This window comes from Eutrema salsugineum, unplaced genomic scaffold, assembly GCF_000478725.1.
Source record: "Eutrema salsugineum unplaced genomic scaffold, Eutsalg1_0 scaffold_2, whole genome shotgun sequence".
Lineage (NCBI taxonomy): Eukaryota > Viridiplantae > Streptophyta > Magnoliopsida > Brassicales > Brassicaceae > Eutrema > Eutrema salsugineum.
The window spans coordinates 5299534-5325967 of NW_006256829.1; the positions used below are offsets into that span (position 1 = coordinate 5299534).

At 37.0% G+C, this 26434-nt stretch overlaps 8 protein-coding genes across 9 annotated transcripts; all 8 read left to right on the plus strand.

Annotated features, from left to right (window-relative positions):
* The first annotated feature begins 271 nt into the window (after positions 1–271).
* Positions 272–4422, plus strand: LOC18018871 (structural maintenance of chromosomes protein 5). Its single transcript, XM_006400055.2, has 4 exons — positions 272–414; positions 911–3862; positions 3941–4013; positions 4104–4422. Exons 2-4 carry the CDS (start codon positions 946–948, stop codon positions 4270–4272), a joined length of 3159 nt encoding a protein of 1052 aa, XP_006400118.1. The 5' UTR covers positions 272–414; positions 911–945; the 3' UTR covers positions 4273–4422.
* A 108-nt stretch (positions 4423–4530) lies between these two features.
* On the plus strand, positions 4531–7220 carry LOC18018872 (EVI5-like protein). Its single transcript, XM_006400056.2, has 8 exons — positions 4531–4720; positions 5111–5263; positions 5348–5543; positions 5655–5825; positions 5904–6020; positions 6357–6554; positions 6653–6811; positions 6942–7220. Exons 2-8 carry the CDS (start codon positions 5121–5123, stop codon positions 7026–7028), a joined length of 1071 nt encoding a protein of 356 aa, XP_006400119.1. The 5' UTR covers positions 4531–4720; positions 5111–5120; the 3' UTR covers positions 7029–7220.
* Positions 7221–7443: 223 nt separating this feature from the next.
* On the plus strand, positions 7444–9961 carry LOC18018873 (dehydrogenase/reductase SDR family member on chromosome X). Of its 2 annotated transcripts, none has more exons than XM_006400057.2 (10): positions 7444–7644; positions 7750–7977; positions 8224–8290; positions 8438–8466; positions 8565–8773; positions 8867–8985; positions 9087–9182; positions 9276–9351; positions 9442–9595; positions 9696–9961. In XM_006400057.2, exons 2-10 carry the CDS (start codon positions 7753–7755, stop codon positions 9840–9842), a joined length of 1122 nt encoding a protein of 373 aa, XP_006400120.1. In that variant the 5' UTR covers positions 7444–7644; positions 7750–7752; the 3' UTR covers positions 9843–9961. The 2 variants fall into 2 exon arrangements, with proteins under 2 accessions (XP_006400120.1, XP_024012201.1); XM_024156433.1 differs by having other exon boundaries at positions 7753–7977; positions 9696–9926.
* A 2444-nt stretch (positions 9962–12405) lies between these two features.
* On the plus strand, positions 12406–14737 carry LOC18018874 (S-adenosylmethionine decarboxylase proenzyme 2). Its single transcript, XM_006400059.2, has 4 exons — positions 12406–12498; positions 12624–12711; positions 13080–13229; positions 13323–14737. The coding sequence occupies exon 4, from the start codon at positions 13490–13492 to the stop codon at positions 14597–14599; it is 1110 nt and encodes a 369-aa protein (XP_006400122.1). The 5' UTR covers positions 12406–12498; positions 12624–12711; positions 13080–13229; positions 13323–13489; the 3' UTR covers positions 14600–14737.
* Positions 14738–15882: 1145 nt separating this feature from the next.
* Positions 15883–17980, plus strand: LOC18018876 (dehydrogenase/reductase SDR family member on chromosome X). Its single transcript, XM_024156762.1, has 9 exons — positions 15883–16080; positions 16324–16390; positions 16558–16586; positions 16696–16904; positions 17007–17125; positions 17230–17325; positions 17416–17491; positions 17579–17732; positions 17834–17980. Exons 1-9 carry the CDS (start codon positions 15883–15885, stop codon positions 17978–17980), a joined length of 1095 nt encoding a protein of 364 aa, XP_024012530.1.
* A 1449-nt stretch (positions 17981–19429) lies between these two features.
* LOC18018877 (stress-induced protein KIN2) lies at positions 19430–20312 on the plus strand. Its single transcript, XM_006400062.2, has 3 exons — positions 19430–19540; positions 19865–19933; positions 20032–20312. The coding sequence occupies exons 1-3, from the start codon at positions 19487–19489 to the stop codon at positions 20104–20106; spliced, it is 198 nt and encodes a 65-aa protein (XP_006400125.1). The 5' UTR covers positions 19430–19486; the 3' UTR covers positions 20107–20312.
* A 2634-nt stretch (positions 20313–22946) lies between these two features.
* On the plus strand, positions 22947–25022 carry LOC112086777 (protein FAR1-RELATED SEQUENCE 6-like). Its single transcript, XM_024156527.1, has 3 exons — positions 22947–23960; positions 24193–24933; positions 24990–25022. Exons 1-3 carry the CDS (start codon positions 22947–22949, stop codon positions 25020–25022), a joined length of 1788 nt encoding a protein of 595 aa, XP_024012295.1.
* LOC112086839 lies at positions 24964–25657 on the plus strand. Its single transcript, XM_024156841.1, has 2 exons — positions 24964–25065; positions 25148–25657. The coding sequence occupies exons 1-2, from the start codon at positions 25024–25026 to the stop codon at positions 25607–25609; spliced, it is 504 nt and encodes a 167-aa protein (XP_024012609.1). The 5' UTR covers positions 24964–25023; the 3' UTR covers positions 25610–25657.
* Positions 25658–26434: the final 777 nt, after the last annotated feature.

Consider the following 26434-nt stretch of genomic DNA (forward strand, 5'->3'; position numbering starts at 1 on the left):
AAACAAAACAACCAAAATTTCGTCACCACTTGGAAAGTGAAAAGGTTTCGTTTTGATAATCTTTCATTGGTAAAAAAAAAAAAAAAACAGGAGCTTGAAGGTATTTGAAAAAAAAAAAAGCCTTTGGGTTGATTAACCCGGTTTTGAATAACCGGATTAAAACCATAACCGTGTATAATTTCAAAAACTAGTCGAACCGGATTTTTGAGGTTTTGGAAGGCTAACCTAGAGTCCTTTTTATCGTTTGTGTTAATCTTTTTCCCGGGTTTTCGCTCCTCGTCGTTTCACTTTAAGCTCTCTAAATAAACTGTAGCGTGGGAATTCGTGATTCAGAGAGAGACTCTAGGGTTTTTTTCATATGGTACAATTTCGGAGTCGAGAATCTTCGATTTCGGCTAGGTTTCACTTGTTCAGGTCAGTTTTTCCTCTCGATTGGAATGTGGGAACATGAGTTTGTATCATATTTTGTTCGTTTATTTTTTGGGTTAGAGAATCGAATTTTTTCTTCCTTCTCTTGGATTTCGTTTCTCGGCGCTGGCTTTGATTTTTCATCTCTGTCTTGTTCGTAAGTTGATTTTGCTTAATTTTGATTGTTTTGGTTTTTCTGTTCATTTTCAGTCACAGGGTTTATGATAGAGAGAAGAGATAGTGTGGGACTGATGATTGCTTGTGATTTGAGATTGAAACTCGAAAATTTTAAATTGATCAGATTCTAGTTTTCGATTCTTCAATATGGGTTTTAGGGTTAGCTTTTAGCATTGTCCCTTAATTTTAAGCTTCTTTAAGTTTCTAATTTTCGATTTGTACTCTTTTTCCCTAACCAATTCTGCTTTTTCTCTCCTCTTATTAGAATACTCTAGTTCTTGTATCTGTGGATCTCATACAAAAGTTTGATTTTTTTTTTTTTCAGGTTGATCCAGAAAAATCTCTGACTGCTGTACGGCCATGTCTGAACGTCGTGCCAAGCGCCTCAAAATCTCCAGAGGGGAAGATGACTTTTTGCCTGGGAATATAATCGAAATCGAGCTTCACAATTTCATGACTTTCAATCACTTGGTATGCAAACCTGGATCACGCTTGAACCTTGTAATTGGACCAAACGGATCAGGTAAGAGCTCTCTTGTCTGCGCCATTGCACTCTGTCTTGGTGGTGAGCCTCAGCTTCTTGGGAGAGCAACCAGTGTTGGTGCATATGTTAAGCGTGGGGAAGATTCTGGCTACGTCAAGATTTCTCTGAGAGGGAACACGAGGGAAGATAAATTTACCATTTTCCGTAAGATCGATACACGTAACAAGTCGGAGTGGATGTTTAACGGAAATGCAGTTAGTAAGAGAGATGTAGTTGAGATAATCCAGAAATTCAACATCCAAGTTAACAACCTCACGCAATTCCTGCCGCAAGATAGGGTTTGCGAGTTTGCCAAGTTAACGCCTGTGCAGCTCCTGGAAGAAACGGAAAAAGCTGTTGGTGATCCTCAACTGCCAGTTCATCATCGCGAGCTTGTTGAAAAAAGCCGTGAACTGAAGCAGCTTGAGAGAGCTGTGGAGAAGAATGGAGAGACGCTGACTCAGCTGAAAGCTCTTGTTGATGAGCAAGAGAAGGATGTGGAGCGTGTTAGGCAGAGAGAGTTATTTTTGACAAAGGTTGATTCCATGAAGAAGAAATTGCCCTGGCTTAAGTATGATATGAAAAAGGCTGAGTATGTGGATGCTAAGAAGAAAATGAAGGAAGCAATGAAAAAATTGGATGAAGCTGCAAGGCATTTGAACAGCATGAAGGAACCTATTGAGAAGCAAAAGAAGGAGAAAGCTGAGATGGATTCAAAGTGCAAAAAGGTCAAGAAACTCCTGGATGCAAATGGAAATAAGCGTTCTGACTTGCTCGAGAAAGAAAATGAGGCTGAAGCACGAGTTATGGCGACATACAAAGAACTGGAGGAATTGAAGAAACAAGAAGAGCATCGCCAGGAAAGGATTCTGAAAGCTAGAGAGGATCTGGTTGCTGCGGAACAAGAACTCCAAAACCTGCCTGTATATGAACCACCTTTAGCCAAACTTGAAGAATTGAAGTCTCAGATTACAGAGCTGCATCACAGCATGAACCGGAAGAAGAGTCAGAAGGTTGACAACGAGAGGCTCTTGTCTCAGAAAAGATACACCCTGAGGCAATGTGTAGATAAGTTGAAGGACATGGAGAATGTAAATAACAAACTCTTGAATGCGCTATATCAATCTGGAGCTGAAAAGATTTATGAAGCATATCAATGGGTGCAACAGAATCGTCATGAGTTTAAAAAGGAAGTATATGGTCCCGTTTTGGTAGAGGTTAACGTTCCAAGTCGAGAGAACGCTTGTTATTTGGAGGGTCATGTTCCTTATTATGCATGGAAGTCTTTCGTCACTCAGGATTCCGAGGACCGCGATTTGCTGGTTAGAAATCTAAAACGATTTGATGTTCCTGTTCTAAACTATGTGGGCGGTGGCGGCAATCACAAGGCTCCCTTTCACATATCTGATCAGATGCGTTCTCTTGGAATCCATTCTCGGCTAGATCAAATATTTGATGCTCCTGACGCCGTTAAGGAGACTTTAATTTCCCAGTTCGGTCTGGATGGCTCGTACATTGGATCGAAGATTACCGATCAGAGGGCTGAAGAAGTCTCCAAATTGGGTATTACTGATTTTTGGACACCAGACAATCACTACCGGTGGTCGTCCTCAAGGTATGGTGGTCACACCTCTGCAAGTGTAGATTCTGTGTCATCATCACGTCTTCTGTTATGTGGGGTGGACGTTGGAGAACTTGAGAAACTGAGGTCAAGAAAGGAGGAATTAGAAGACTCTGTTTTATCCGTGGAGGAAACTTTCAAGAGTCTTCAAACAGAGCAAAGACTTCTGGAAGAAGAAGCAGCTAAACTTCAGAAAGAAAGGGAGGAGATTATTAATGTCTCGCATCTGGAGAAAAAGAAACGGCGTGAGTTAGAATCCCGTTACCAACAAAGGAAGACGAAGCTAGAATCGTTGGAGCAAGAAGAGGACATGGATGCTTCAGTTGCTAAGCTGATTGAGCAGGCTTCCAGAGCTAACGCTGACCGCTATGCATATGCGATCAATCTCAAGAAATTGCTCGTAGAAGCTGCTGATTATAAGTGGAGTTACGCCGAGAAGCATATGGCTTCTATTGAACTGGAGAGAAAGATCAGAGAGTCAGAAATCAATATCAAACAATATGAGAAAGTGGCGCAGCAGACATCCCTCAGCGTTGAGTATTGTAAGAAAGAGGTGGAAGGAAAGCAACTGCAGCTAGCAGCTGCCAAGAGGGATGCAGAATCTATCGCAATCATCACGCCGGAACTTACAAAGGAGTTTATGGAGATGCCTACCACGGTAGAAGAATTGGAAGCGGCTATACAAGACAATATCTCTCAAGCCAATTCGATCCTTTTTGTAAACCAGAACATACTCCAAGAGTATGAACATCGCCAAAGACAGATAGAAACTATCAGTACAAAGCTCGAAGCTGATAAAAGAGATCTGAGCAGATGCTTGAAAGAAATTGATTCGCTGAAGGAGAAATGGCTTCCAACATTGAGACGGCTTGTTGCTCAGATAAATGAAACTTTCAGCCACAACTTCCAAGAAATGGCTGTTGCAGGAGAAGTTTCATTGGATGAGCGTGACACTGACTTTGATCAATACGGAATACATATCAAAGTGAAATTCAGGGAATCTGGGCAACTTCAGGTTCTAAGTTCTCACCACCAATCTGGAGGAGAGCGTTCTGTCTCAACCATCCTTTACCTCGTCTCTCTTCAAGATCTCACAAACTGTCCTTTCAGGGTTGTTGATGAGATTAATCAAGGTAAAAGTGTAATGCTTACAAAAACTGTCACAAAAACACCATCAAACAGTTTCTGAAAATCTGCAATTGCCCGTGCAGGTATGGATCCTATAAACGAAAGGAAGATGTTTCAACAATTGGTTAGAGCTGCTAGCCAACCAAACACACCACAGTAAGTGTTCGTTTTGGAATACCAAAATCATGGAAACTGTTTTCTTGCGTCTCTTTGTGTGGTAAAGTGTGGTGGTCTTTTCTCTTGTAGGTGCTTCTTACTGACACCAAAGCTCTTGCCTGAGCTTGAATACAGTGAAGCCTGTAGCATTCTGAACATCATGAACGGTCCTTGGATCGAGCAGCCTTCACAAGTTTGGAGCTTTGGTGATAGTTGGGGAAATCTCATGAGACGAACGGAAGCAAGTCAATGTTCTTGACTTCACCAAAAAACATCATCATCAGTCACCTTTCTTTTTTGGGTTTTTGTAAGAATTTATGTATTTAAACTTTTATGTTATTTAACCAACCGGTTTGACCAGATTGAACTATGTAACCGGCTTAAACGTGCTGCTCGTTTTTTGGTTTACATTTTCTCGGGAAAAAAGTAAAAAGAAGACTAGAAAAAAATTTCCGTCGGATAAATTCTCAAGCTTTGGTAACATCTGGAACGTCTTAATACGCGTACGAGTAATCGATGTGATCTCCAACGTCTCATTTCTCTTTGGGTTCCTTCCTTTTAAGTCATCTTCAATCCATTGTTCTTCAGAGATCAATTCCGTTGGGTAAAACCCAGAAATTACAGCTCGCTACTCCTTCGATCGCCTTATTTCATTCCCAAATTCGAGGTTTTGAATACGGCCCTTATCATCTGACACCGGAATGTTGGTGGGTTTCGTATTTGCCGGACAATCTCTCTCTCTCTCCCTCCTTTTTGGATCGTCTTTGTCTTCTTCTAGTAGAAAGAACTGATCACCCTGAGTTATGTTAATCTCTTCTTCAGCATTTTTCTGCTGTTTGCGTTTTTGGTATTGCACTATGTATATCATCACCATGGATCGAAATTCTATCTACGAAGCCCTGGAATTCTATTTTGCCGGTTGCGTTTTTCTGTAAATGCCATTTAAGTCATATTGAGATCAAAGCTCCAAGATTTGAAATGATTATGATCTGGAATTTTGAGTAAAGCTTTTAGGTCTGATTGACCATACTTCTTCTGTGTATATGAGGAGATTTTTTGAGTTTGTGATTTAACCATTGTAAAGTCTTTTTTTTCAGCTTAGTTTAAATGGAAAGGAAAAGAGCAGATGACAGTAAAGCAGGAGCTGTCCCTTTGCTTGTACCGGTTGATAGATTTGGGTTTCTGAAGCAGGAACATGCCAATTCTCCTCAACGTTTCACCAAGACTAGATCGTCTAGTAATTATGACAAGTATGTCGCAATGAACAATGTTTGTTTTTGGGTGAGAATCAGTATTATGCTTTGTTATTTGACCATGGATGCTAAATTCCTTAGGGAGGAGAGAAGAGTGACAAAATGGAGGAAGATGATTGGAGCTGGAGGTAGTGACTGGAAGCATTACGTTAGGAGAAAACCTCATGTGGTCAAAAGGCGAATTCGGAAAGGGATCCCTGATTGCTTAAGGGGTCTAGTTTGGCAATTGATCTCTGGAAGTCGAGACCTTTTGCTTATGAATCCCGGTGTTTATGAGGTAGTGATAATCTCCTTGTGTGTTTTTTGTTTTTGATTTCCTGATATGTTTCATTTTCTTTGGCTTCATTGTGGGAAACAATTTGATAATTCTCTCTCGCTTTCACTGTAGCAACTGGTGATTTATGAAACGTCAGCATCAGAACTCGATATCATTCGGGATATATCCCGCACTTTCCCATCACATGTTTTCTTCCAGAAGAGACATGGACCAGGCCAAAGATCATTATACAATGTTCTAAAAGCATACTCTGTCTATGACAGAGATGTCGGATATGTTCAGGTCTATCCAGAGATTTTTTCCTTGTTCTTATTTCCCCAATATGGTAACTAAAAAGTCTTGGTTCTATATTTATTGCAGGGAATGGGGTTCGTAGCCGGTTTGTTGCTTCTTTATATGAGCGAAGAAGATGCTTTCTGGTTATTAGTTTCATTACTCAAAGGAGCTGTTCACTCCCCAATGGAAGGATTGTATCAGGTGAGCTTCTTGCCTCTTTAGTTACGCGAGTTTGAAAGCGATAGAGCCGCTTTAATTGATTGCAGGATTTTAAGAAAAAGACATAAAGTCCACACAAAAAAATCCTTTCCTTCATGAAGTTTATGACTGCTTTTTCAAATTCTCTGTCAACTACACTGTAGAGACTTGTTATTCTTCCTAGAATATTTAAGATTAGCGGTTAATTCTCTGTCAAATGCTTCTCACTGAAGTTATGATATTAGCTCTTTGGAACTTTATGCTTGAAAACATAATCTCAATGGGACTGATTAAAAATGATTTTAAGATTTAAGATCTATTTGATTTGTGTAAATGTAGGTAGGGCTTCCTCTTGTACAGCAATATCTGTTACAGTTAGATCAGTTGGTAAGAGAGCTAATGCCAAAACTAGGAGAACATTTCACTCAAGAAATGATCAATCCGAGTATGTATGCAAGTCAGTGGTTCATAACCGTCTTTTCATACTCATTTCCTTTCCCTTCGGCTCTACGAATCTGGGATGTGTTTCTAGCCGAGGTAAATCAAAATCAACATCTCTTATAAACTCAATAGTCTCTTTCTTTTCTACAGTTTTGCATCAATGCGTTGTTGGTTTTTTTCTTTTGTCGGTATAGGGTGTTAATATTGTGTTCAAAGTCGGTTTAGCATTGTTGAAGTATTGCCATGATGATTTGGTGAAACTGCCATTTGAGGAACTCATGCATGCTCTGAGGAATTTCCCTGAAGACGCCATGGATCCTGATACTTTGCTTCCATTGGCTTACTCCATCAAGGTTCTCTCTTTCTTTTGACTGAAAAACTATTCACTTTTTTGAATGAACAAGTTGGGTTTGGGAAAAGCCAAAAGAGATGCTTGAAATTGAATCTCTTGATCATTGTATATTTTTGTTAATGAATCTCCAGGTATCAAAGCGTTTGGAAGAAATGAAACAGGATTGTGAGAAGGCCAGAGCTAAACCGGCTCAAATGGCCAACCCGGTTCAACTATAGAGTTTGATAATTATGACTTATGAGCCGAACCAAGCCGGATCCAGGGTTGAGGACTTTTTCTTTCGTCAAGTATGGATTTTTCTCATTTTCAACCTTTTCTACGAAGTGTAACTAATGTGTGAAGAAAGTATAGATTTTCTCTTGCTTTTGTAAAACTAAGTTCGATTCCAAGAAAATCAACTTTTAGTTTCTCCTTTACTTTTTTTCAATGTATTAAGTATTAACTATCTATTCAAAGCTTAAACTTTTTTGATAAGGGCAACCCTATTTGATTTCAGTTCGGTTTCTCTAATTGATGAAAATATTAATCAAACCCTTTTAAATATAATTTATAAACTAATTTGCAAGACCCGCAAAACCCGTTTTTTATCATGGCGATGTTGAATTCAATTGCGAATCTTAAATCATACCTCACTTCATTTGTGGTTTGGCCAGTCTGGTTCATTTGCTGGAGGCGGAGATAGAGTTTGCATCAAGAAATAAACCTTATTTCATCACTGTCTCTTAATAAAATGCAGCAAATTTCACTTCTGATGGTCCAAATCTCTTCTTCCTTCAAGGTTTTGAAAGAATTGTTTCAAGTATTCGCGGTTCCCTGAATCATTTTGGATCTCCGGTGAGTTTCGTCTCGTCTGATAAAATGTAAAAACATCCATTTATGATTTAACTGTTCAACTGGATTCGGATAAACAAACAGTTTTTGAGATATTTTTTTTTGCAGAAGATGATGAAAGAGGTGAAGGAGGCTTTTCTTTTTGTATTTTCATATCATTTCTGGCGCATGGGTCTTTGGAGCATCGCTCTCGTTTATTCCTACTTGCAATTGCATAAAGCAAGGATCTTTGGCTCAATATATAAAGCAAGGCTCTTTGGCTCAAAATATACTCCAATTTCTGGCTCCATCGATCCAAAGATTCGGTCTTCGAGACCCATTTGTGTTATCACTGGTGTAAGTAAACTAATGTTGTGTTCTTTACTTGAAGTTTGCTTAAAACATAGGATTTTGGCAAAAGAATCACAAAAACGGGTTATTTTTTTTGGACGCATTTGTGTTATCAGTGGTGAAATGTGTGAATCATTGCCTTGATTGTGTAATATTGTCATGTAAAGTAATGCCTCCAATACCTCCATTTTAAAGTGTAGAGCTCTTCTTGTGTCTATCAAGTATCGACTGTGTGTTGAACTTTGATTTCAGGCTACCTCTGGGCTTGGTAAGGCCACTGCATTTGTTCTTGCAGAGAAGGGTTTCCACGTTATTCTTGGTAAGAAATCTATGATGCATTTCTTCCTCAAGTGATTGTGTATCAGGACGGATTGGATAAATGTAGTTTCCCATCACAAAGATTATCAAATTTTACAACAAAATTCTATGGTGGCCTAATGAGATGAATCTTTCTTGGTTTTTTCAGTTGGTCGGTCCTCTCAGCTTCTTTCAGAGGTTATTTTGGATCCCTTTTGTTATCACATTTGTCGAAATAACTATGTTTCTCTTTCACATTTTTTTTTGATGCAAAAGTCGTTTTCTTATAATGACAGACATTGGAGGAAATCAAGAGCAAGAACAAAGATGCCCAACTCAAATCTTTCCAAGTTGACATGTCCTCTTTTGAATCAATCTTCAAGTTTAAAAGCTCTCTAGAGCAATGGCTTTCGGATGCAGAGTTACATCCTTCGATTCAGATTTTAGTGAACAATGCTGGAATAATGGCAATTTCTAGTCGACCAACCACGGAAGGTTATGACAGGTAAGTCTGGTTTTCATCACTTTTGACATCTTGGAAAGGACGCACTTATGTTTCAGTTTTCATTAAAATCTAGCTCATGTATTTATTTGGCAGGATGATTGCTACAAACTATGTTGGCCCATTCTGTTTGACCAAACTTCTTCTGCCACTCCTGAAAAACAGCTCTGTGCCCTCACGGGTCGTGAACGTTACGTCTTTCACACATCGTTATGGTGAAACATACTGTCAAAATTCACAAATGGATGGACCCTATAATTAATGAGAGTAGAGCTAAGTGAAAATGATATCTGATTTCCTGTCTATTTCTGTGTAGCTTCTATAGGGAAGTTTGACAAGGATTCTGTAAGTGGAGTACATACTTCGACATTAAACAAATATCCATATGCTCGGGCCTACGAGTATTCTAAATGTAAGCCAAAACCTCTTAACAGTTTGCTTAAAAAGCAAAATAGTTATATTTTTATGATTCTTTGACTGATGAGCTTATGATGTTCTTGAACAGTATGCCTTCTACTTTTCTCATATGAATTGCATAGACAGCTTCGCCTCACAGACGATTCACACCATGTCTCTGTTATGTATGCTTCCTATATTGCTCTCTTGATTTGTTAGTCTATCACTCTTTAAAAATTATGTTTTGACTTGTGAGTTTTGCTTGTTGAATGCAGAGCTGCAGATCCCGGATTTGCGAAAACGAAGATAATGCGCGAGTATCCTACATACATAACTGCCATGGCGTTTCTTGGTTTCAAAACACTTGGCCTCCTCCAAACCCCCGAGGAAGGAGCTGAATCTATCGTCGATGCAGCTTTAGCTCCACCTGTTAAGAGAAATTTTCTCTAATTGCTTTATATGAATCTTGATTTTATTAAATATTGTCCTCATGATCTCTGATTTGCTTTTTTCTTTACAACTTATGCAGGAAATATCAGGTGCTTACTACTTTGGAGGGAAAGGAAGGACCATTGAATCATCAAAAGTTTCTAGAGATCTTAAACTTGGTCAACAACTTTGGGAAACTTCTTGTGATTTGCTCAATGAGTTGCAGCATCTTCATCACAACAACTAATCAAAGACTCGCTTGAAGATCTTTATCTAATTTTATTTGCTTGCATTATCTCTGTTGTTGTTTATTTGTATAGTGTAAACAAGTAACACAAACGGCACTATATGCAAACGCATTTCACTATATGCAAACGCATTTTCAGTTTCATGTTATGAAAGATTGACGTATACGTCTACTATTTCTTGATATAGCGGTAATTTTCTCGCCAAAAAAAATGTTAGTTCTTTGAACATTTTTTGTAAAAGTTTTAGTATGCGAGATATACTTTTTGTTTTTTTATGTTAACTGGCTTACTGAATTTGACAGACTAATCATGTTTTACCTTTTGTTTCAATCTTTCGTGAGTTCTGATTGAAAAGCATATACTGTTTTCTTATTGGTCACTTATTACTTTACATGTGCACTTTTGACGGGAAAATGGCCAAAAACAACATGAATTAAATTATTTGTGCGCTAAAATACATGAACTAAAATACGGTGCCAAAATCAACCGTTTATTGTCTAAAATTTCAAATTATCAACCTATACTTGTATGTGAGTGCCTAAACCTGAACTGACTAACTGCAACGTTAGTTGACTCACGATTTTTGCTGACTTGGAACAGTAACCTATGACGTGGCATATACGACGTCGTTTTAGTGCGTTTTGAAAACGAAAAAAATGTAAAATCCTTTGATTCGAACCTTGGTCGTGTGAAAGATTGAAGCGAATACTAACCAACTGAGCCGTGTAAGATTTTCAATTGTTTATCACGGATACATATATTTATACATTATTCATCTCTCTTCTGTTTAATAAAAACAGAAGTCGAATGAAATCTCTTCATTCTTTTTTCTTTCTCTTCATTTTGTCATGTTGGTAACACAAAGAAAAGAAGAAGACAAATTTTGATTGACCATTCGAATGTCATAAGTAGTACAAAAAAGAAGACAAGTTTTGATTCAAATCTAAACCAAACTCAATCCGCCAAAAAAAAAACAAACATAAGTAACTTCATTCCATAAAAACCATCTCCTGCTTTATATCCAAGTAGCATCTCCTAAAAACCAAATAGCACCAGATCTCTCTTTTCCCCATCTGTTTTTCTTTATATTCCAGGCTCCCTTTAGAGTATAGTCTACTAATGCTTCTTGGAAGTCCTCTAATGTGTAAAATACCTGATGCATTTTCAACTCACCACTACCTTTTTTGCATCTCACCATAAACGATATCAACACTGAAAGTAAACAAAACTCGAATGAAACTCACCTCCCCATTGCCTTTCGCTTCCAATCGAACCAAGAAACACTTAGTTTATTTACGTAAGTCATGAAACTATTGAGGTTTAGAAATTTTATTGCTTACTTATTAATTCAAAGAAGAGGTAAATAAATAATAAATAGATATATTTGTATTGAAAAATTGAAAGTCTTAGACAGCTTAATTGGTTACCATGCGTAAAACACATTCAAATAACCACAGTTTGAATCCTAGCAATGTTGGTGTTTTTTTCCTTTTTTACAAGAACTAAAACGACGTCGTATATGCCACGTCATAGGTTACTGTTCCAAGTCAGCAAAAATCGTGAGTCAACTAACGTTGCAGTTAGTCAATTCAGGTTTAGGCACTCACATACGAGAATAGGTTGATAATTTAAAATTATAGACAAGAACGGTTGATTTTAACACCGTATTTTAGTTCATGTATTTTGGCGCACAAATAATTTAGTTCATATCGTTTTTGCCCTTTTCCCCACTTTTGACCAATGGATTCACGACGTGACGACCATGGTGAAAGGGTTATTTTGGTCATTGTAAGAGTAAAGAAACGAGAGCTATTGGTAAAGCAGAATTAGATTCTCTGGGCCCCATTAGAACATAAACAGCTCACGTACTCCTCACCTGTCTATTTCTTGTGAGTATCGAAATCTGAAACGTGTGGTCTCGGACGATACATATGTCGTTGCTTGATTGGATAATATATTTCTTTGTTTAACAAAACGTTTCTGTGGCTTAGCCAATCTCGAAGATCTAAAATTTAAATGTTACTTTTAATCTTAAAAGGCATTAAATCTCTTGTTTGACTAAAAAAATCAATAACTTTAAATAGAACGATTATACTGCTGTTAATTTTTTTCCGTGGTCAGAAATCGTCGTGATTTTATCTGTGTTATCTTTTCGTGGCCAGGAATCGTCGTGACTCGTGAGAGAACGTGGCTACCTCGAAAACACAAATGTGTCACCCTATGATTCGTTTAAATTCTTCGTCATTTAAGTGTCTTTGTGTCTTTAGCATTAAGGAGTATTAAAAGCTTATTAATAATTTAAAATCTTACAGTAAGTCAATTAAAATAATTTGTTGACAAAAATAGCAAATTACAAAAGATTTGTTGCTCTTTATAGATGAGTGGTCAAGAATCATCGCGAATCTCGCACCTACAATCTTTCCACATAAAGAAAAAAGTAAGGGCCTTTCAGTAAAAGCAAATAAAGGAAGGGTAAGTACGTAATTTGGTGGAGCCCTAATAGCCGCACAACGCATCTGGGCTGGAGGCTATATAAACAACTCCCTCCACCTCTGTTATTCTACAATATCACAAACTCGTTTCTTTTCATCATTACCAAATCATAAGCGGCTCTCAAGATTTAGGGTTTCGAGTTTTCTGAATCACTTCAATCAGGTTGGTTTTTTAGCTTTACAGATCTGTTTCTTCTGTTTCAATCTTTGATTATCGTGTTAGATCTTCTACTTTTAGTCTGTAGTTTATGATCGATTGATTGAATTTGGCTTTTGTTTTCGTTTCAGGTTTCGTTCGTTTAATATATTTGGATAAAAAGTTTCTGGTAGAAGAGAATTAAAAACTCCGGATCGAGATCAATATATTCCTATACACGTAAGTCTCTCACGATGATTTCGATTTCGTTTGTATTGTTTAATTATGTTTGTATCAGATCGTGATTCAATTGTTGGTTGTGACATCTATCTAATGAAATCATCTGATAATGTCTGAGTGAGATATCTGGATTTGTTGTTTAAAAACGTAGCAGATCTTAATAGTTGTTGTTTTGTTGAGTCATAGCCTCTTTCAATTTCGATCAAATCTATTATTTTTCATCAAAACCTGAATTTTCATGGATCATCATTTGTTTGATGCGCAGAAACATTGAATGTTTATGTTGTTTATCATGTCCTAGTTATCGTTTGCATTCTCTTATGTTATGGTTATCTAACCTTTAATTGTTATTAATTTATATGTTACAGAAGAGCGTGAATGAGATTATGATGGAATCGAAAGCTGGTAATAAGAAGTCAAGCAGTTCCTTATTTTACGAAGCTCCCCTCGGTTACAGCATTGAAGACGTTCGTCCCAACGGTGGAATCAAGAAATTCAAATCTTCTGTCTACTCTAACGTGAGTTTCCCTTATCAAAATGTCTTCAAATCTTTGTACTTTCCTACATGTAATCTTATTGACCATCCTTTTATTGTTTCTCTTTTGTTGCAGTGCGCAAAGAGGCCATCCTGAGTACTAATCAATCCAGACAGTCCTCATAGTTTTTATTTGCCTTCCAATTATAACCTCCTTTTTTCAAAGCTCTGGTTCCCAAACCCCCTCGTTCTCTCCTACAAGAAGGTCTTTTCCTCTCACAACAACAACAACAACAAAGCGAGATGGCCATGTCAGTCTCTGCAATTGGGTTCGAAGGCTACGAGAAGCGGCTCGAAGTATCATTCTTTGAGCCAAGTCTCTTTCTTGACACTCAAGGGAGAGGACTCCGTGCCTTGGCCAAATCTCAGATTGACGAGATCCTTCAACCAGCTGAGTGCACGATCGTCTCATCTCTCTCGAATGATCAGCTCGACTCTTATGTACTCTCTGAGTCCAGCCTCTTTATCTTCCCTTACAAGATCATCATCAAGACTTGCGGGACTACTAAGCTCCTTCTCTCTATCGAGCCTCTCTTGAGGTTGGCCAGTGAGCTCTCTCTTGACGTCAAGTCCGTGAGGTACACTCGTGGAAGCTTCCTCTGTCCTGGAGGCCAGCCTTGCCCACACCGCAACTTCTCTGAAGAAGTCTCTGTACTTGATGGTCACTTCGCCAAGCTGGGTTTGAGCAGTGTTGCATACTTGATGGGCAACGATGATGAAACCAAGAAATGGCATGTTTACTCTGCTTCTTCTCCTGCCAAGAGCTACAGCAGCAGCAACAACGTGTACACGCTCGAGATGTGCATGACTGGTCTGGACAAGGACAAGGCATCTGTGTTCTACAAGAACGAGTCAAGCTCGGCTGGTTCTATGACTGACAACTCTGGCATCAGAAAGATACTTCCTCAGTCTCAAATCTGCGACTTTGAGTTTGAGCCCTGCGGCTACTCTATGAACAGCGTCGAAGGAGACGCGATCTCCACCATCCATGTGACCCCTGAAGATGGATTCAGCTACGCTAGCTTTGAAGCAGTGGGATACGACTTCACGACCATGGACTTGAGCCATCTTGTCTCAAAGGTGCTTACTTGCTTCGAGCCAAAGCAATTCTCAGTAGCGATCCACTCGAGCGTCGGACAGATGAGCTACGACTCGAGCCTCTGTGTTGACCTAGGCGATTACGGATGCAGAGAATCAACAATGGAGTCTCTGGGAGAAGAAAGAGGAACAGTGATGTATCAGAGGTTTGAGAAGCTGGGAAGGTATTGTGGTTCTCCCAGATCTACCTTGAAATGTGAATGGAGCAGCAACAGTAGCTGCACTAGCGAGGACGAGAAGGAAGAGGGAATCTAAGCTTTTTTTTTGTTTTGGCTTTTCGAATAATGTCTTGTGTTTTTTTTTTTCCTCATTAAACCAGTGATTGTGTCTGGTCTATGTGAATTCGAATGATCGAATATTATGAAATATCTATTATTACGATCATTTCCGATACATTTTATGATGTCGCATAAAAAACAACTTGCTTAATGAAAATTAAATTTGAAATCATTTTGTTTAACCTTAGTGACGAAAGATGGGGACTAATACGCGACGTTTTGTTAAGCAGCCTTCATACGAGTGACACGACATAGTTTTCGTAAAATCGTCTACGTAAGTTTATACTTTACCGAATAAACAGAAAAACAAACGTGTTTTCGATTGTGAATGCTACAATTGTATAATTTAGTCTAGTTCATGATATTGGTGTGGGCCTATTTCCATGTTTCTTTTTGTAAGAGAGCTTCGGAATGTTGTCTATGTCGATATTTGGTCTAGTTTGTCTTTTTTTTTTGTTTCCTCTCTCTCTCTCTCTCTCTCTCTTGTTTTGTACGTGTTGTTTTAGAACTTCTTTTCTCAAAGACATACTTTCTTTTTTTGATAAAAGATTTAAAATACATACTTATTGTTAAACTGAAACAAATTATATAAGCTTGAGTGTTTTTCATTCCCAATAGTTCACTATACTCTAGAAGGTTGCGTATCATAAAAAACGTCAAGATTGCACTTTTTCACAAAGAGAAGGAGATACGAACCAAACTTAAACACACGAAATTAAGGAAAGACGAGCGAGACTTATACATACAAAATAAGTGAATAACCGATCTTGAGAATTTGATGGCTCACAGAAAAAACAAACGATCAGCTAAATGTTTGATTTTTTTATACTTTGACAAACAAAAAAAAAAGATGGCTTATAACTACTATTAAACTTTTGTCCTAAAATAGCAGCCAGCCCCTGTAACTACTAAACTATATATAAACTAAAGAAAATCACCTAACGTAGACTGATACTATCAAACCAATTCGAGCTTATTCCCTTCTGATTCTTTAGCTAGCTAGACTATCATACTACACGATATTCTACATAACATTTGCGTCAAGAAATAAACCTTATTTCATTTTTGTCTCTCTTAATAAAATGCAGCAACCTTCACTCCAAATCTCTTCTTCCTTCAAGGTTTTGAGCGAGTTGTTTCAAGTGTTTGCGGTTCCCTGAATCATTTTGGATCTCCGGTGAGTTTCGTCTCGTCTGATAATATGTAAAAGCATCCATTTATAGTAAACAAACAGTTTTAAAAATATTTTTTTTGCAGAAGATGATAAAAGAGGTGAAGGAGGCTTTTTGTTTTGTATTTTCATATGATTTCTGGCACATGGGTCTTTGGGGCATCTCTCTGTTTTCTTCCTACTTGCAATTGCTTAAAGCAACGATCTTTGGCTCAAAATATACTTCCATTTCTGGCTCCATCGATCCAAAGATTGGGTCTTCAAGACCCATTTGTGTTATCACTGGTGTAAGTAAACTGATGTTGTGTTCTTTACTTGAAATTTGCTTTAAAATAGGATTTTGGGCTAAAAAATCACAAAAACGGTTTATTTTTAGACGCATTTGTGTTATCACTGGTGAAATGTGTGAACATTGCCTTGATTGTGTAAATATTGTCATGTAAAGCAATGCCTCCAATACATCCATTTTAAAGTGTAGAGCTCTTCATGTGTCTATCAACTATCGACTGTGTCTTGAACTTTGATTTCAGGCTACTTCTGGACTTGGTAAGGCCACTGCATTTGTTCTTGCAGAAAAGGGTTTCCACGTCATTCTTGGTAAGAAATCTATGATGCATTGCTTCCTCTAGTGATGTATCAGAATGTATTGGATAAATTAAATGTTGTTTCTCATCACAAAGATTAACAAATTTTACATCAAAATTGCCATTCTTCTTTATTTCTATGGTTGCCTAATGAGATGAATCTTTCTTGATTTTTTTCAGTTGGAAGGTCCTCTCAGCATCTTTCAGAGGTTTTTATGATCTTTTTTTTTCGCTTATGCCAAAATTAAAATGAGAATGTTCTCTTTCACATTTTTCTTTGATGCAAAAGTCACTTTTCAGCTTGGCTTATAATGACAGACATTGAAGGAAATCAGGAGCAAGAACAAAGATGCCCAACTCAAATCTTTTAAAGTTCACATGTCCTCTTTTGAATCAATCTTAAAGTTTAAAAACTCTCTAGAGCAATGGCTCTCGGACGAAGAGTTACATCCTTCGATTCAGCTTTTGGTGAACAATGCTGGGATAATGGCAACTTCTAGTCGACCAACCACGGAAGGTTATGACAGGTATAAGTCTGGTTTTCATCACTTTTGTCATCATCCAAAGGACGCACTTATGTTTCAGTTTTCTATCAAAATTTAGGTCATGTATTAATTTTTATTTGTCAGGATGCTTGTTACAAACTATGTTGGCCCATTCTGTTTGACCAAAATTCTTTTGCCACTCCTGAAAAACAGCTATGTGCCTTCACGGGTCGTGAATGTTGCATCTTTCGCACATCGTTATGGTGAAACATACCGTCACAATTCACACAAATGGATGGACCCTCCTATAATAAATGAGAGTAGAACTAAGTGAAACTGATCTTATTTCCTGTCTATTTCTGTGTAGCTTCTATTCGGAAGTTTGACAAGGATTCTGTAAATGGAGTATATACTTCGACATTAAACAAATATCCTTTTGCTCGGGCCTACGAGTATTCTAAATGTAAGCCAAAACCTCTGACTGTTACTTACAATGCATAATTGTATATATTTGTATTCTTCCTTGGACTGATGTGTTTATGTTGTTGAATAGTATGCATTCTGATTTTCACATATGAAATGCATAGACGGCTTCGCCTCACAGACGATTCACACCATGTCTCCGCTATGTATGCTTCCTATAATATTACTCTCTTGATTTGTTGTTAGTCTCTTACTCTTTAAAGATGATATATGTTTCGACTTGTTGAATGCAGAGCTGCAGATCCCGGATTTGCGAAAACGAATCTATTGCGCGACTTTCCTACATATATAGCTGCCATGGCCTTTCTTGGTTTCAAAATACTTGGCCTCCTCCAAACCCCTGAGGAAGGAGCTGAATCTATCGTCGATGCAGCTTTAGCTCCACCTGTTAAGAGAAAATTTCTTTAAAAGCTTTATAGGAATCTTGATCTGTTGAAATATTGACCTCTTGATCCCTGATCAGCTTTTTTTCTTTACAACTTATGCAGGAAATATCAGGTGCTTACTATTTTGGAGGGAAAGGAAGAACCATTGAATCATCAAAAGTTTCTAGAGATCCGAAACTTGCTAAACAACTTTGGGAAACTTCTTGTGATTTGTTTAATGAGTTGCAGCATTTTCATCACAACAACTAAGCAAAGACTCGCTTGAAGATCTTTATCTAATTTTATTTCCTTACATTATCTCTGTTTTTGTTTCTTTGTACCCGTATAACAAGTAACACAAACGGCACTATATGCAAACGCATTTTCAGTTTTATGTTATGAAGGATTGCCGTATACGTATACTATTTCTTGATATAGCGGCATTTTTTTCTCCCCAAAATTTTTCCTCTCTGTCTCTCTCTCTTGTGTTTTACGTGTTGTTAATTGTTAGAACTTCTTTTCTCAAAGACATACTTTCTTTTCTCAAAAGACATAATTTGTTTTAAGCGCGAGTGTTTTTCTTTCCCAATACTCTATAAGGTTTATGTATCATAATCAAGATTGCACTTTTTTACTAAGAGGAGATACGAACGAAACATAAACACACACCGAATTAAGGAAGGACTAGCGAGATTTTTATAATCGCCGTCAGCTTTTATAACGTAAACTGAAACTATCAAACCAATTCGAGCTTATTCCCTTCTGTTTCTTTAGCTAGCTAGACTATCATATATTCATATACCACAATATTCTAGTTGAACGTTGATGATATGATATTCATAATCGATTTCTTATAAATAAAAAATCATTAATGATCTATAGTAAATCAGTAACCTAAAAGGAATTAGCTAATTTCCCCATTGCTAACGAGATATTTATATAATTTATGTGTATGTACCGATCTGATCTTTCATTTCAGTCTAGAATAATTGAGTTGGAAATCCATGATTGATGAAATAATAAAAATGTAAAATTTGGCAAATTCAAGAAATAACATGCCTCAAATGAGTTGATACTTTCTAGAAAAAATAAATAAATAAATAACATGCCTAAACTAACATCGAAAGAATATTAATACGAACTTAGCACAACAAACTGTACCAAGGCCTAAGCCGTGGGCATTTTCCCGTCTATTATGCCGTGAACGTAATAATAAAGTTGTTTTTTGATAAAGGTTTTGATACAGGTGTGTAATTAACATTCTATGAACTTTTTCATTTCTTCGCAAATAATAACACGACATATTTGCCATACGCATATGTAACAAACCCAAGTTACAAATTTCTATTTACGGCCATAGACTTTTGAGCACTACTTTGTAAAAAAACTAAAAATATCTATGCTGGCTTTAGAAATTACTAGACGACAAAAAGTATTATATAATTGAGATATTTTCAAAGTGTTAGACTGTTAGTCTTAAATAAATAAAATGAAAAAGAAAACAGGGACGCGAGAGAGAACCACATACAAAGATTCCTAAAATAATATATCCATCCCAAAAACGACACGTGGATCTTGATAGCCAATAAGCAGCTACCGACATAAGGCAAAGCTGATGGTACCATTTTACACGTCGCTCACGTGGGTTCAGGATACACGTGGCACCACACAAGTGTTTCCAATTCGCCTATAAATAAAAACCATATGCCCACCTCTTTTCTCATCAATCAAAATCTAAATCTTTCATTATAAACCAAAAATTATCTTCTAAGAAAAATGGCAGACAACAAGCAGGCCTTCCAAGCCGGTCAAACCGCAGGCAAAGCTGAGGTCTCTTTCTCTCTCTGATCAAACGTTGTTGTGGCAATCACTTTTTTTTTTATATTAAAAGCAGAGAATCTTGAATCAAAACCTATCTTTCTTGAAGCTCTAAGCAGCATATTTTTTTTTTCAAACTATAGTATCCTAATTTCCTGTTACAAAAATATACTATATACTAATTTCATCAACTAACACGATTAGAAATAAGAGAAAAAACTGTTTCGTTAGCCCTTTTTACCTCAATACTGAGGCATTGTTTCTTTATGTTTTTGCCTATTTCATACTATTTCCTTTGCTTATATCTCATTGTGTGGACAATAATGGTGTGTACAGGAGAAGAGTAATGTGCTGTTGGACAAGACCAAGGATGCTGCTGCAGCAGCCGGAGCGTCCGCGCAAACAGTAAGCGATCCATACACACACTTATGATATATACGTAGAAATATACGTTTTTGATTTACATTGAATGTAGATCTCATATCTATTATATGTATGAATAGGCGGGACAGAAGATAACGGAAGCGGCCGGAGGAGCAGTTAATTTCGTGAAGGACAAGACCGGCATGAACAAGTAGCGGCTCGAAAATAAAATTGGGAACTATAATTTCCCTTTTTTATTAATTGTTGTGGTTTCAAATAAGATTAATTTCCATATTCATCCTAGTTGTTGCTGTTGTTGTTGTTAGTGTTTTAATTAATGTTTCTCCCTTTCGGTTTATGGTTGGATGTTATTGTATTTAGCTTCCAGTTAATTAATAAACCTCTCTAATCTTATTCTAATCTTATTAATGCATTTGATTCTTACATAATTATCAAAGTTATCGGTCAAAGTAAAATGATCAGAAAAATTAATTATTTATTTTGAAATAATTTTTATTCTTGAGATGTTGTAGTCACTACTCACTAGGTGAAACCGTAAAAGCAATTTCAGAAAGACATATTTGAAAGTTTCAACAACAAAAAAGAGAGACAATTTTGGAATAAAACTTGAATCAAGGATCCTTGGTCCATTTTACACAAATTCTTAATAATGTTCCAGTTACTAATAAAACATACAAAATGTAAAACTTTAAGATCCGTTCGATTTACAACTTTCCGTAAACAAAAGTTTATTAAAAATTTTAATCATACGAGTGTATTTGGTATAACTGACTTACTTATATATGATTTGGTTCAGTTTGTTCGGTTACGGTTGTTTGCGATAATGAATGTACAAAAGACGAAAGATGGGACTAAAACAATACAACGGAACATTTTGCTTAACAATTTGTATACGAGTAGATCAACCTAACTTACGTAATGTCGTCTATAAAAATACACATTTTTCGATTGGGAATGCTAATTTGTATCCCCTCTATATTTAAATTATAAATGCATAATATGTTGTTACTAAACAATTTTCATAACTCAATAGAATCATTTCTTTTAATTGATAAATCTCAAAAATCATAATTTATCATTATAAATTATCTGAAAAAATAGAAGAAAAGAAGTATAATTTAGTTTGAGTCATGGTATTCTTGTGGGCTATATCTAGATGTCTTTTGTAAGAGCTTTGTAATCTCGTGTATATCAAAATTTGGTGTAGTTTGTAAGTTTCTCTTTCTTTCTCTCTTGTTTTTTACGTGTTTTTATAACTTCTTTTCTCGAATGACATACACTTTTTGTTAGCCATTTTCTTTCACTATACACTAACATGTCATAAAAATTTGCACTTTTTAAATAAAGAGGAGAGACGAACGAGACTTATTATACACATACACACACGAGAGGAAAGACGGGCGAGACTTATACATAGAAATAACCGATATTGAGTATTTGATGGATCAAAGAAAAAAATGGTCAGCTAAATAATTTGCTAGAAAAAACAAAGTTGCACTTAACATTTGGTTGCTATTAAACGTTTTCCCAGCCCCTGTAATTATTAAACTATAAACTCCGTCAGCTGATCTATTACACACAAAGAAAATCACCCAACGTAGTTGAAACTATCAAACCAACTTGAGCCTTTTCCCTTATGATTTTTTAGCTAGCTAGCTAGGCTATCACATAACACAATGTTCTAGTTTTTTTTACGTTGATGATATATATATGATTCATAATCAACATGTATAATAACAAAGGAAAAAATGACAATGTATAATAACCCAAAAGGAATTTAGCAACACGGAATGTTTGCCAAACGCATATGCAGCAAACCTACGTTACATAGACTTATGCTTTAACTTTTTTTGTTGGGCAAAACTTTGCCCTATAGTGTTAAAAACTAAAAATATCTCTTATTGGATTAGAAATTACTAGACGTATGTAAAAAATATTTATATTGAGAAATTTCTAAGAGAGATATATATTAGGGAGGATTGCTATTGTGACCTTTAAAATAGCTGAAATTAGTATAATAACCTTACATTCTCGAAATTAACAGAATAACCTTCCTTTTAAAAAAAACCCGATTTTACCCTTAGGAAGCTTTGGTGAGAAAAAACATATTTACAAAAATGCCATTATTTAATTATTTCCACGTCAGCCGTTAAATTGGACCACCGACAAATAAATCTATCAATATAAATGGTAAACTTATATGTTTTGGTAGATTTAAAACAAAGTCGATAGACTTAATAAAAGTTGGTAGACTTAATATTCCAAAAAATAGATTTGTTTAGATGTTGATAGACTTATACTGATAGATTTAGTTTTCTTGAAAGGTAGATTTAAAATTCTTGATAGATATTTGAATGTGTTGGTAGACTTGTTTTGTTGTATAGTAGATTTATTTTCAAGTTGGTAGATATATTGTTGTTGAGTTGACTTCATAAGATGTGGTTGACCAAAATCGGTAGACTTATTAACTTTCATAGTAGACTTAGTAGACAAGAAAATTCTTATAAAAATAAATCTACTACAAAAGAAAAAGTTTTTTCGTGATAGATTTGTTGTACGCATGGTAGATGTAAATATCGACGGTAGATTTGTTTTGAAAAAGTAGACTTATTTTCTTTGTGGTAGACTTATTTTCTAGGTGGTAGACTTGTTGTCTTAATGATAGACTTACAATTTCCTCAGCGAGTATTGATATGTGATAGACATACGAAACTATGTAATAGATATATTTGGGGATGGTAGACTTATATGTGGAAAATAGATTTATTTGATAATATAGTAGACTTTTAAATTAGTATCGAGGTTCGATGTTGGTAGACATAATGAAATGTTGATAGACATATTACAAAATTGGTAGACATATTTAATCTCATAAAGGTAGACTTATTAATTTGAAATGACGTTTTTATCCAGCAGTTATTAATGAATTTTCGGGTTCCAACCACCGCAACCAACTACTTCTAGGGTAGCCGCCGCCATTAGGTTCGTCGCTGATTGTCTCTCGTTACCTGTTATTTGGTTTCTTTCCTCTATCATGTCTTCTTCTTGCATGGTGGATATACTTTTAGTTTGTGGGAAATGGGAATTTCAGAATAGTCGGTATGTTTTCTTGGTTGATAAGAGCAAAGGAAGTCATGTTGTAGCTGTTGATCGGGAAATCGGGTTTGGGGATTTATTACAAATTGTTTATGAAGAATTTCGATTGGATCAGCGCCGATTTGAGCTGCAATTCAGCTATATGCTGTCGAAGAAATACATGCAAAAGCTACCCAAAGATACACCACCGGTATTTGTAGGAAGTAGTCGACAATTTGCTGGGTTTCTCCGTCACTTCGAAAACGAGACGATCCGTCTATGCATTGAGATTACTGAAAAGGCGTTGACTCAATCGAAGATAGCAAATGGTGTTGAGGTGAGCGGCAAAAGATGTAACTCATTCGTAGATGAAGAGAGTGAAGACGATGAATTTGAAGAAGATGAGGAAGATAATGACGATGATGAAGAAGAAAGGTACGACAATTGCGAAGATCCGGATGGTGCGAGTTCTAGTGATGAAGACTACGATTTGTGTGGGAAGAAATCAGAAGATGAAGAAGAAGAAGAAGATATGCAAAACCTGCCACCAAAGAAACGAGGTTTCTCCAGAATAGATGATTCTGTGGAGCTTGAAATGAAGTCCGTAGAGTTAGCTGTAGGTCAATGTTATGACACAAAAGAAGAGTTCGAGACGAGATTGAAGATCTACGCGGTTGCCAATAAAATGGACTTCGACGTGGGACACTCAACGCCCACGCTATTGACGGTTAGGTGTTGGGTCGGTGGATGTAAATGGCGGGTTCGAGCTTCGACGGTTGGAGATGGAAGACAGTTCTATGTCAAAACATACTACGGTTTGCACACCTGTTCTATCACGATGCGTTCTTCACGTGCCCGACAAGCAACTCCTGAGATATTAGGACGTCTTTATAAGGATTTTGTAGGTGGAGTAGGTAATACAGTTACCCCAAATCACGTTTCTGATGCGCTAACCAAACGATATGGAATCAAGGTAAGGGTTACATATTGTAAGCTTAGTTTGGTAGATTTGATGTGTTGTTAGGTAGATTTATTTAACATATGGTAGATTTGTTTCCAATAGTTAGGTAGATTTGTTTTCAATAGTTAGGTAGATTTGTTTCCAATAGTTTGGTAGATTTGTTTCTTGGTAGATTTGTTATTAATAGTTAGGTAGATTTGTAGCCAGTGGTTTGGTAGATAGACTAATCGTGTATGATGTATAGGTGGAGTATTGGAAAGCTTATCGTGTATTGAAGTATGCACGCGAACTAGTGACTGGGAGTTCAGAGGACAGTTACGAGGACCTTCCATCCTACTTATACATGATTAGACGAGCTAATCCAGGAACACTCATCAAGCTCGAAGTGGATTCCGAAGACAAGTTCAAGTTTATGTTCCTTGCCTTTAGTGCGAGCATTCAGGGGTTTCCATTTATGCGGAAAGTAGTGGTGGTTGATGGTACCTTCTTAACAGGTAAATACAAAGGTACACTACTCATTGCCACAACGCAAGACGGGAATTTTAATATATTCCCAATTGCTTTCGGTATCGTTGATACTGAGAATGATGAATCGTGGGAATGGTTCTTTGCACAACTACATCGAGTTATACCTGATGATGAAGGACTTGCCATTATTTCAGATAGACATAGATCTATTGGGAAAGCTATAACAAAAATTTACCCTCTTGCTTCGCGTGGTATTTGCACTTATCATTTGCACAAGAATATATTGGTGAAATATAAAGGTGGAGAAGCTTTTCGCCTTGTCAAGAAAGCAGCAACAACATATAGGCTTTCAGATTTCAATGTCTTAATGGCACAGATTCAGGGGTGTAACCGAGGACTATATGATTACTTACAAAAAGCGGATGTCCAGATGTGGAGCCGTGTTCATTTTCCGGGACAGAGGTACAACTTCACTACTAGCAACATAGCGGAGTCTTTAAATAAGGTCCTTTCAAAGGTTAGAAGTTACCCAATTGTGACACTATTGGAGGAGATTAGATCGCTTTTGACTAGGTGGTTTGCCAAAAGGCGCCGAGCTGCAAATGATATGGAGACCGAGCTTACTACTGGTGTTGAGAAATTGCTACGGGTATAGTTTTGGTAGACATATTCTACAGTTTGGTAGATTTATTTGTTAATACGATAGACTTAATTACATATTTTGTGTACAGGAAAGGGTCGAAGGAGCAAAGCAACTAGCAGTGCAAGAAATCGACGACCATCTTGCACAGGTCACCGGTGGCTCATCCTTACATGTTGTCAATTTGGAAAGGAAAACATGTACTTGCCGACGGTTTGACATCGATAAAATACCGTGCGTCCATGCCCTTGCTGCAGCGGAAGCAAAAAAAATTTCCCGTATCAGTCTAGCCCACCCTTACTACCGTAGGTCATACCTTTCGTCGGCATACGCGGGGACGGTCATGCCAAGAGATGTCGCTTTACCTGTACCCGAAGAAGTGGCTAACAAAGTCTGTAAGCCTCCTTTTGTTCGTAAACCACCTGGTAGGCCAAAAAAATCACGAATGAAAAGTGCTTTAGAAATAGCAATGCAGAAGAAACGTCCAAGGAAAGAGCACAAGTGTTCCAAATGTGCCCAAGCCGGCCATAATCGTGCGACATGCCCATCTTGATCGTGTGTGGTCAGTGTAATTAATGTACTTCACACTCTTTTACTTTTATTAAACCCCATATGTAATAAACATATTTGTTGTACTTGAAAGTATTTTACTTAGCTTCTGACTTAGCCTATATTTGTGTAATGATCATGTTGAGAAACTTTAATAGTAAATAAGTCTACCATACATAGTACATACGTCTACCATTAATGGTACATAAGTCTACCATTAACTCTGGTACATAAGTCTACCATAGCGAATACATAAGTCTACCATTAATGGTACATAAGTCTACCATTAACTCTGGTACATAAGTCCTACCATTAGCGAATACATAAGTCTACCATTAATGGTATATAAGTCTACCATTAAATGCAAACGGGTATGACATGTTTGTAACCGTTTTTTCCGACCGTTGTAACGGTTGGGATCTGTGGTTTCCGGCTATAAATACAACTTCCAGTCGAAGTTCCTTCTCATCCTAGAGGTTTAATATGACCAATCCAATGGACATCAACTCTCTCCCGTCAGATATTTTGTATGAGATCCTTCTGAAATCTTATTCTAATTCTTATGCCGATCTCTGTCGAGCAAAAGTTTCATCCAAAACGCTCAACAACATTACCAATGAAGAGGGATTTTTGAAAACGGTTGATTTACTATCATTTATCACACCATGGGTTTGGGATAAACATGGGAGGGTTGGTGTATTCTTTACGCGCTGCTTGGAGGCCGGAAATTTGTCTGCGCAATTCCGAAGAGGTTTATCATATATATTCTACGAAGAAGATGGCCTACAGGCAGGGTTGGATTTAATTAGGCTCGCATCAAACGGTGGAT

Bases quoted from the DNA above. Each gene is read 5' to 3' on its own strand.
- LOC112086777 (XM_024156527.1), top strand. From the start codon at position 22,947: ATGTCTTCTTCTTGCATGGTGGATATACTTTTAGTTTGTGGGAAATGG. The intron at 23,961-24,192 runs GTAAGGGTTACA...TATGATGTATAG, and splicing joins CCAAACGATATGGAATCAAG to GTGGAGTATTGGAAAGCTTA. The intron at 24,934-24,989 runs GTTAGAAGTTAC...GCTTTTGACTAG, and splicing joins TAAATAAGGTCCTTTCAAAG to GTGGTTTGCCAAAAGGCGCC.
- LOC18018871 (XM_006400055.2), top strand. From the start codon at position 946: ATGTCTGAACGTCGTGCCAAGCGCCTCAAAATCTCCAGAGGGGAAGAT. The intron at 3,863-3,940 runs GTAAAAGTGTAA...TTGCCCGTGCAG, and splicing joins TGTTGATGAGATTAATCAAG to GTATGGATCCTATAAACGAA. The intron at 4,014-4,103 runs GTAAGTGTTCGT...TTTCTCTTGTAG, and splicing joins AGCCAACCAAACACACCACA to GTGCTTCTTACTGACACCAA.
- LOC18018872 (XM_006400056.2), top strand. From the start codon at position 5,121: ATGGAAAGGAAAAGAGCAGATGACAGTAAAGCAGGAGCTGTCCCTTTG. The intron at 6,555-6,652 runs GTAAATCAAAAT...TTGTCGGTATAG, and splicing joins GGGATGTGTTTCTAGCCGAG to GGTGTTAATATTGTGTTCAA. The intron at 6,812-6,941 runs GTTCTCTCTTTC...ATGAATCTCCAG, and splicing joins CATTGGCTTACTCCATCAAG to GTATCAAAGCGTTTGGAAGA.
- LOC112086839 (XM_024156841.1), top strand. From the start codon at position 25,024: ATGGAGACCGAGCTTACTACTGGTGTTGAGAAATTGCTACGG. The intron at 25,066-25,147 runs GTATAGTTTTGG...TTTTGTGTACAG, and splicing joins GTGTTGAGAAATTGCTACGG to GAAAGGGTCGAAGGAGCAAA.
- LOC18018874 (XM_006400059.2), top strand. From the start codon at position 13,490: ATGGCCATGTCAGTCTCTGCAATTGGGTTCGAAGGCTACGAGAAGCGG.
- LOC18018877 (XM_006400062.2), top strand. From the start codon at position 19,487: ATGGCAGACAACAAGCAGGCCTTCCAAGCCGGTCAAACCGCAGGCAAA. The intron at 19,541-19,864 runs GTCTCTTTCTCT...TGGTGTGTACAG, and splicing joins AAACCGCAGGCAAAGCTGAG to GAGAAGAGTAATGTGCTGTT. The intron at 19,934-20,031 runs GTAAGCGATCCA...ATGTATGAATAG, and splicing joins CCGGAGCGTCCGCGCAAACA to GCGGGACAGAAGATAACGGA.
- LOC18018873 (XM_006400057.2), top strand. From the start codon at position 7,753: ATGATGAAAGAGGTGAAGGAGGCTTTTCTTTTTGTATTTTCATATCAT. The intron at 7,978-8,223 runs GTAAGTAAACTA...CTTTGATTTCAG, and splicing joins CCATTTGTGTTATCACTGGT to GCTACCTCTGGGCTTGGTAA. The intron at 8,774-8,866 runs GTAAGTCTGGTT...TTTATTTGGCAG, and splicing joins ACCACGGAAGGTTATGACAG to GATGATTGCTACAAACTATG.
- LOC18018876 (XM_024156762.1), top strand. From the start codon at position 15,883: ATGATAAAAGAGGTGAAGGAGGCTTTTTGTTTTGTATTTTCATATGAT. The intron at 16,587-16,695 runs GTTTTTATGATC...TTATAATGACAG, and splicing joins CCTCTCAGCATCTTTCAGAG to ACATTGAAGGAAATCAGGAG. The intron at 17,733-17,833 runs GTTAAGAGAAAA...CAACTTATGCAG, and splicing joins ATGCAGCTTTAGCTCCACCT to GAAATATCAGGTGCTTACTA.